General features: G+C 42.1%; 1 protein-coding gene across 1 annotated transcript; it reads left to right on the top strand.

Annotated features, from left to right (window-relative positions):
- Positions 1-1,814: 1,814 nt before the first annotated feature.
- Positions 1,815-3,390, top strand: LOC139732744 (uncharacterized). The gene is given in 2 exon segments (XM_071643595.1): positions 1,815-2,319; positions 2,927-3,390. Coding segments are annotated over 2 exon segments (969 nt in total).
- Positions 3,391-8,784: the final 5,394 nt, after the last annotated feature.

Genomic DNA, 8,784 nt, shown 5'->3' with positions numbered 1-8,784 from the left:
TAGAATACTCTTGCAGGATGGAAATTGAAAATTGTTCCATTTTGCTTTTCTTTTAATTTTTTGTTCTGCAGGTCAACTACCTTATCGACCCAGCATTTGTGATCAGCAAAGGTTCGGAGGTGGTTATCAATCTGCTTAACCACTTTTTTAATAAGTATGGGTTTGGAGAGGATATTGTCCATTTGCATTGTGACAATTGCATGGGCCAGAACAAAAATCTTTTCCTCACTGCACATCTAATGTGGCGAGTCCTCTGTGGGAAGCACAAAGCAGTGACCCTAAACATCATGTTGGTAGGTCATACAAAGTTCCTCCCAGATGGTCATTTCTGCCTCATCAAACAGTGCATACGCAAGAGGAGGGTTTGCTGCTTGGAAGACACAATTTTGTGAAGCAGTATTTACTAGTGCTCCAAAAGCAGTCCATGGGACTAATATCCCCCTGCTTGTCGGGAAAGAGCAACGGATCTGTTCTTGTCCATCAAAGGGCCTGGAACACTTTTCTTGCCGAATACTTTGGTCCAGTACCCAAAGTTCTACAATATCATCACTTCAGGTAAACAGGTAAAATTTATAGGGGTTCAAGGTCATATATAATACATGTGGTTTTTCACTGATATGAAGCTGAAAGTATGCGGAAAAGTATGGTCTAAAAAAAACCCAACTGAATTTTGCTGACTTCAGACTGATTTTGCTTGATCACACCACACGTGGATCACTGTATATCAAAGATGCATTTGCTATAAGGAAAACTAACATGTGTTCGTTTAAAATAATTTACTTTACCAGAAGCAAATGTCATTGTATTCTCACTGATGAAATAATGCACAACTGTGGAGACAGCTGTCATTGCTCTCAGGACTTTATAATAGCCAATGCAGTCTGATTTGCAAGTGAAACATATCTTTCCCTTGTCCCATTCACAGGGTGGCACAACTTTCCCTGGGTGGCCCAACTCTCATTATGGGTTAGTCCACTGCCGGACTGTTTTGTGTGATCATTTACCACGCACACACACCGCTTCAGCATGCGTACAATGTATGTTATTTTGCCCCACTATAAGCTTGTGTATTCATTTACCGCGCACGCACGTATCTCGACCTCCAAAACAGTCCAGTCTGGTTTGCCAATGCTTCTAGTTTCCCCGAAAATTTTTGGGGAAAGTTGGCTCCGCCTATATTCATTTCAAGCATCCTGATCAGTCGATGAGATCACGTCAATCATTTCCACCAGGCAATTTGCAGGATTGAAAAAGTTGATCGATCTCTAATCTTGTAGTCTTATACATTGTAATTGCAAAACAGGTACATTGCATTCAGCAATATAACATACATATTTTACGCCAATATTTGTATTAATCTCAAAATATATTAATGGAATTTCCAAATTATATTTCTTTCTATGAAAAATTGTTCAAATAATATATTTTAGAGATTATAAGAAGAGAATGAAATTAGAACGTACATAAGCCATGCACAAGATTTAGACTAACTTACATGTATACTCGTTCCTTGACTGTTATTTATTAAATTATAAATATCACAATTATTAACGTTTTAAAATAATTTTTCAGCAAAGAAAAACAGAACTTAGAAACTTTAAATAAAAAGTCTGATGAATACGTATAGAAAAGATATTCGCCCATTGAAAGCATCGTGACCTTTCGTACATGTCAATTTCGTGGTGGCTTTTACTTCTCGATCGCGTGCACTTGTGCAATGTGCTTTTTGTATTGATTCCGAGTTTTGCGTTTTCCGACCAAAATCCATGCAGTATTTCAAATATTTCCTCGAAATTGCGTTTACATGATCAATGATGTCAACATCAGCGTCTCCGCATCGCTTTTCTGACAGCGTTATTTAGAAGAGCATTCAATATGCCGCTGAGAAGCTTGGATTCGTTGACGGTTTCAGGGAGCAGCAGCAGAAGTCCCTACAATCGTTCATCCGTGGTCATGATTTGTTTATCTCCCTGCCAGCTGGTTTTGGCAAGAGTGTGGTATTCCACGTATTATGCGTTGATTTTCTTCGCAAAATACATGATGGACCAGACGCTCCGAAAGCTGTGGCTCTTGTTGTCGTGCCATTGAAGTCTTTAATTTCGGACCAGATGAGCAGGGCTATGGATTTTGGCCTGATTGCTGGAGATCTTTCATCAGGTTTGAATGACCCCCTCCGTCAAGGCATGGCGTCTGGCCAATACTCGTTACTTTTTGCAAGCCCGGAGAGTTTGCAGGAAGACGACTCTCACGAAATCTTCACATTGCTGAAAGATCAAATCTGTGGCGTTTTTGTCGACGAAAGTCACTGTGTGACAAAGTGGTATAAGCTAATCATTTATCCAGTTTCTTAAAATGATTTGTCATGACAACTTTCATTGAGTGTCCCTTGCATTAGTTGAATAAAAAAAAAAGGATTGAAAAACTAACTTTAGTAAAATGTCTGGCCTCTGGGCCGGGAGGGGTACACACATGTCAACCTTCTACTCTTGTGAGTTTTCTTAGGTGTACTGAGTTAAATCCTGTGTAACTGTGATATGTTAACACCATCACTGCACTGGTTTAATTGTTTTGTACAGTACAGTAACTAACTTTCTCGCATACAATTACACATACTGCATTAGTCTGTGAGCCACAGCCTGTGTCCCGGTCGCTACGCTCCTCTAGACCTACAGTGTACACAGAGGAGCGACCGAGACACAGGCTGTGGCCCACAGACTAATTCTTCATGTGCATGTACATTGAGAAACACTCAAATAGGAACATGCTTCAGTATGCAAATGTACTCATACTTCATAGACTAAAATTATGAAGTCTTATGGCTATGCGGTATGCATTGTAGAGACTGCAGGCAGTATTAAAATCACATGTGCAATGTAGAAAGTGTTTTTTTATCTTACTGTTTTTTTTCTTCTTTTTTTTTTCAAACGGGGGACTGCATCTGGAGACACCAAAGCATTTCGAGCAGCGTATGGAAAATTGGGCGAATTACGATCGAAACTCAAGTCGTCAGTTCCCGCTGTTGCCCTGACAGCCACTGCAACCAGAGATGTGCGTAGCCGTATCATCGAAAATCTTGGTCTTCGCAATTACGTGTGGGGAAATCAGTCGCCGGACAAGCAAAATATAAAACATGTTGTAATCAAGTCTGCTACAAGAGATTTAGATACAATGTTCAAGTGGCTGGCAGATGACTTGAAGATCCATGGTGCAAGTTGTGAAAGGATGATAATATACTGTCAGTCAAGAAAAATGTGCAGTGATGTGTACGCGACCTTTATGGCACTGCTTCCAGAAGGTTGCCACAGGTATGTTGAAATGTACCACCGGGACACGGAAACTGATATCCAAAAGGAAATTGTGGACAGCATGTCGGTGGTTCACCGAGAGTAGCAGCAGGAAAGGGGTACAAGTGGAGCAAACTGAGGGAACAGTTGAGGAGGAAATTCCAGCTCCTCCTGAGACAGATGTCCCGGCCGAGGGGTTGGGGGACTTGTCAGACATTTCCATTGGGGGAAAAGGAGACCCCGATGGAAGAGGATTCCCAGGTAGAGGGGGAGACCATCCCTACTGGGGAAACACCCATCCTGGAAAATGGGGAGAGATTCACTCAGGTAAATGGAGAAACACCCACTCAGAAAAATGTAATTGGCAAGAGCAAGAAGCTGCACAGGTTCAAAAATGTCCACAAGCTGCCTGTCGAATATGAGGCCAACAGAAAGGCATGAATGAACAGCCGTCTGTTTGAGAACTGGCTGAGAAAGCTCTACGTCAAAATGGGACATCAGAAGCGGAAGATTGCCATGATAGTCGACAACTGTCCCGCACACCCTAGTGTTCAGTTAAACAACACTGAACTTGTGTTCTTGCCCCCAAACACAACCAGCATGACGCAACCCATGGACGGAGGAGTTATCCGGAACCTCAAGCTACACTACCGCCATATCCTGGCTTCTTGATGACTTGCGGCGGCAGAAACAAACACGCCATTTCAGTGGAATCTGCTTGATGCCATCGGGGCCCTGAACGCTGCCTGGAGTAAGGTGACCTCCGTAACTATCGCAAACGTCTACAGAGAGGTGGACTTCGTAGCCCAAAATCTTATCTTGCCCAATGCAGAAGGTGATCATGAAAACTCAGATAACCCCGAACATTCCCCTGCAGATCCCAATCGCGGGCCTGACATCAACACCAATTACAAGACACAGGAGTTCAGGAATATTTGGGATCGTGTGAACGATCCATTACGCGGCTAGTTTGACTCTATAGTACTTTCGGTCACACCTTTGAATTCACCATCGTCATACTGTTTATGATCAAGCTTCACTTTATCAGTCTGCCGTCTTGATCGCTTCCCGCACAAATTCGATATTCTTGCAATTGCTGCCACATTGTCAAGTGAGTACGACATGAAGTTCCGATATGCCTATGTGAAATTCCATGATGACCATGAACTCACTATTGTGGAGACTAAAGACATTAGCAATTGGTGTCAGGCGACACACAATCCGAACAAATTATACTGGACAAGATGGGTCGAGAATTCAACCGAAGGTGAAGGTGAAGACTGTGTTGATTGTGGAAAAGGGACAGACATTGACGACCAGTTCAACAAGGCTCAGATTGTACTACTTTCAGGTAAGTATGTAAGTAGACTTACACTTCTAGGTTTCAACCCTGTGCTCAAACTTTATCACTACTGTTAGCATCCTCTGGAGATCCTGACTTCTGTTTCAGCTAGCGTCAGTGAAAGCTGGTGAGAGTCACCAGAATCTTAATTAGCACTGATTTTGATTGTGGAGTGACAGGTGCTGGGACATGTACATGATGAACATGACTCATAAACACATCTGACATAGTATAGGTCATATAGGATCTAGAATCTACATGTAGAATTCTAGATCTACAACCCCTGTTACTATTTCAAACTACAAACTTGTGAAACTCTAGACACAAGTAGATAAGGATTACAATACTGTAGCCTGGGCTGTATGGAGATCATGGCCACTGCTCCAGCCAAGGTAAAAAATATAGGAGAGTCATTATTCATCTACTCCAACAGTAATAGTAATGAAAGTAGCAGCAATTTTGCTGTGAAACAAAGAAAGTGCTCCCAAATGAGGTGTCTGAGTTAATTAGGGCAGATTTCTCGAAAAACTTTATATGCATTATGCAACGCGAAGTGCAATATGCCCATTGGTTTTTAACAGCAAACACTCCATTCAATGGTTGCTTTTTACAAAATTAATGTACAATAATTGTAACAATGAAACTTGTACAAACTCATCTCTAGTTTGTGAATCAATTCACATCATCTCAAGTGACATGAAGCATGATGCTCCTACAGTGGTATGCTTCATTTCCAATGCCGCGACTCATCTGAAGGAAAAAAGAGGACTGAAGAAACACAAACTTATTGCATTTTCAGATGGATGCGCTGGGCAATTAAAAGGCAAGACAAGCTTTGTAGATCTTTAAAAGACCAAAAATATCAGCGATTGGTGTCAGGCAACACACAGGCCAAACAAACTGTATTGGACAAGATGGGTCCAGCAGTCAACCGAAGGTGAAGATGAGGGTGTCGACGGTGTTGACCACAGAGAGGGAATGGACGTCAACGACCAGTTCTACAAGGCTCAGATTTTACTACTTTCAGACAGGTACAAAATAGACTTTACACTTCTAGGTCTCTACCACACTTTCAAACTTTTTCAGTACTGCTAGCATAATTTGGAGATCTAGACTTCTGTTTCAGCTGGTGTCAGTGAAAGCTGGTGAATCACCAGAATCTGCTCCAGCACAGTATAAGGTGTTGTTGGATATATATAGGGTAAAGGAGGTACTGGTTAAGAAGGTGAATGGGCAGAGTCTCAACTACAAGCTTGAACCACCACCAATCAGCCAACCTCAGGAGACCACAGAACCACCACAGCCAAAAGTGGAAGATGCTCTATGCCCTTTTTAACATGGTAGCCTGTCCCTATGCTGGGAGTTTCATATCATGGGAAATATTGGCAAGCCCCAGCTGAAGAATCATCTGTCCTTCTCAAGCCTGGCTCGACAGATTGACAGTGGGCTGCGAAAAGGGTTCACAGAAGAAGAGGTGACGGAGCAGGTAATCCGGTCAATAAGTCCAGGTCTAAGGATTCAGAGCTACCTGGAAGGGCAAACAGGACTTGATTTACGTAATGGGATGCCCATGTCATATGATCCATAACACAGCCAAGAAGGCAGCTCAGGCCTTGCCAGTTGCACTGGCTGACTTACTGGTTGATATCTGGTACTACTTGGACAAAAGCACTTTACATATCAAAGGAGTGCAAATACTGCCAGAACTAACGACCATAACACACAAGATTCTGAAGTGTGCGGCAACAAGATGGTTGTCACTTGGTCAGTACCCAAAGAGGCTGGTTGAACACTGGGTGCCACTTGCTCTTCTCTACAGAAGAAGCGCAAAGAAAGATGATGAAAGCGTTAAAAGCTGTAAGTCTAACATCAAGCAGGAAGAAAATCTCTGTATCAACTGGCTCTGCAGGATCTGTAGCTACAGTAAGCATTTGTGGAGCAATAGTCACCATCACCACTGAGCTATAATGCCAATAAACTAAACAACAATGCAATAGCAACACCTGTTTGGGTTCTTGGAGCATTAAATATATCTTGAGCGTCAGTTATTTGGACAATTCTATGTCTTCAACTCCACATGCACATCGTGAAAGTGTAGAGTACAGTGGCACATGACGTAAGTAAGGCGACAGAGGCTATTGACACATCATTGTTGATCATGTTGTCTTCAGCGAGTGTAAGCAAAAGCAGCAACAAAGCAGTAAGTTCGTTTGCTGTGGAGGATTTCCATAGAAAATCCAAAGCAGGTTGAGTTTTTTACTGGGATGTGTGGCTGTAAAAAATTAGGCTGAGCTATGTGACATGTATGTCAATAATGTTGGTCACATAGGAAGTGAGGACCTGATCAAGTTAGAAAATGGTGAAGGTTTGACCAATTCAATGGTATAACAAATGTGACTTTGGATAGAATCAATAAGAAAATATATGAGTCTAGAAACGTCCAAGACATTTTGCTTAAGTCTATAAGCAACTTGTCTCAGCCATTTGTTTGGCTATGAAAACTGCCCAAATGGTATTCTTGTAAACTTTAGGGCATTTTGGATTGACGTCACCAAAACTTGCGACATTTGAAAACCGTTGCATCACAGTGAAAAGTGTATTACACATGTATAGGATTCCATGAAACATGCTACAGGAGGTTTATAGATAGCAAACGCCTGAATCTCACTAGGAAATGAAAGCTGAAGGAGGAGTCGGGTCCATCAGAAGCATCTTTTTCATCCCCAAAGCAGCTCAGAGTCAAGATCCAGATTTTCTTCTGGAAGCTCTTCAAGTTCTGCTGTGCTGCCTGTGAAATGCATCATTTGCAATAGAGTCGACCTGCACATCACTCGCCAAGGCAAACTCGATCAAATTCTTCATATTCTCGTTTTATACTAAGTCGCGAAATTTGTAACACAAATTGTTTTCTACTTCTTTTGACAAGATATGGTCTATGTACACCAAGAAACCTCAGTGCAAAGTTCAGAAACAACAGAATGTGTATGCATAGATGCTTGGGTCAATGTGATTAATATTCAAGAATTGATACATTGTCATCTTACTCGTCCATGATGAAATGGTTTCACAACATTTTTATATGTATTTTGAAAGACATTGCACATGCAATAAATTGTTTTGACTCTTTGCCTCAATATGTGGTACTCGATGCAGTTCACCCTGTAGCAAACATTTCTGCCCACCATCATGATTTTATCAGGGTTAGATTCTGAATATTTAGATTCTTCTAATAATGAAAATGTCCCAAAAGTGTATTTTTACAAAAAATGATTGAAATTTAAAATTTGCTGTTTATCCCACAGTACTGAGCCAAAAAAGAAAAAGAGAAAGAAAGAAAGAAAACATCCACATTTGCGTATTAAGAAAGTACTGCCGGCGTTGCTGGAACAAAACTCATTTTAAAGCCTCTTTTTCAGCCTTAACTAATGGCCTATCAGGTGTATGTGGATGAAAAAGATGTTAAAGGTTCTACCTGTGAATGTCCACAAGGTGACTACAAGGGCAGTCATACTGCCGCACTTGTCATATTTAGTATTCACAACATCAGTAGGACCGATGTTGAGTGCAAATGGCGTCAGCTCAAGCCAACAGGAAAAGTAACTTAGTTGAGATGATGTACCTGCCCTGTTCTGTAGACTACAATCCCCTGACAAGAGATGTAAGAGACGATGATCGTGGCTGGCTTAGCAGGCGACTGAAAGGTTGTGGACAGTTCACAGTAATGTACTGGCGCTTATCACCAGAACATCAATGGTCTAATCACTCTCTTCCTGCCCCAACTGTACAAGAACTCATCCTCTCGCCGGCATTCATAGATGCCAAAATGAAAGAGGATTTTCTACTCTGTGGACTTGATCCACCCCCTACCCGGCGGGGCCACCTGTTTACCCTCCCCCCTTTTCAGGCCTGCAGAGCTTCAGGCCCTTGCCTGGGAGATCACCTCCCTGCTGGCCACAGGGGCAGTGGAGAGGATCGCAGATCATCTGCACCTCTCTATATCACTAATATTCCTCGTCCCCAAGTGCCCGGGTGACTTCCGAATGACCCTGAACCTAAAAAGAATGAACCACTTTGTCTGCGTCCCTCCCTTCCATATGGAAACACTGGCGACCATTCTCCCCCTACTTCGACCAGGGGATTGGACTGTGTAAATAGACT

The sequence above is a fragment of the Diadema antillarum genome, unplaced genomic scaffold (genome assembly GCF_040938485.1).
Source record: "Diadema antillarum isolate AM-2024a unplaced genomic scaffold, OU_Dant_1.0 seq00000445_RagTag, whole genome shotgun sequence".
Taxonomy (NCBI): domain Eukaryota; kingdom Metazoa; phylum Echinodermata; class Echinoidea; order Diadematoida; family Diadematidae; genus Diadema; species Diadema antillarum.
This window is presented reverse-complemented; position numbering and strand designations above follow the sequence as displayed.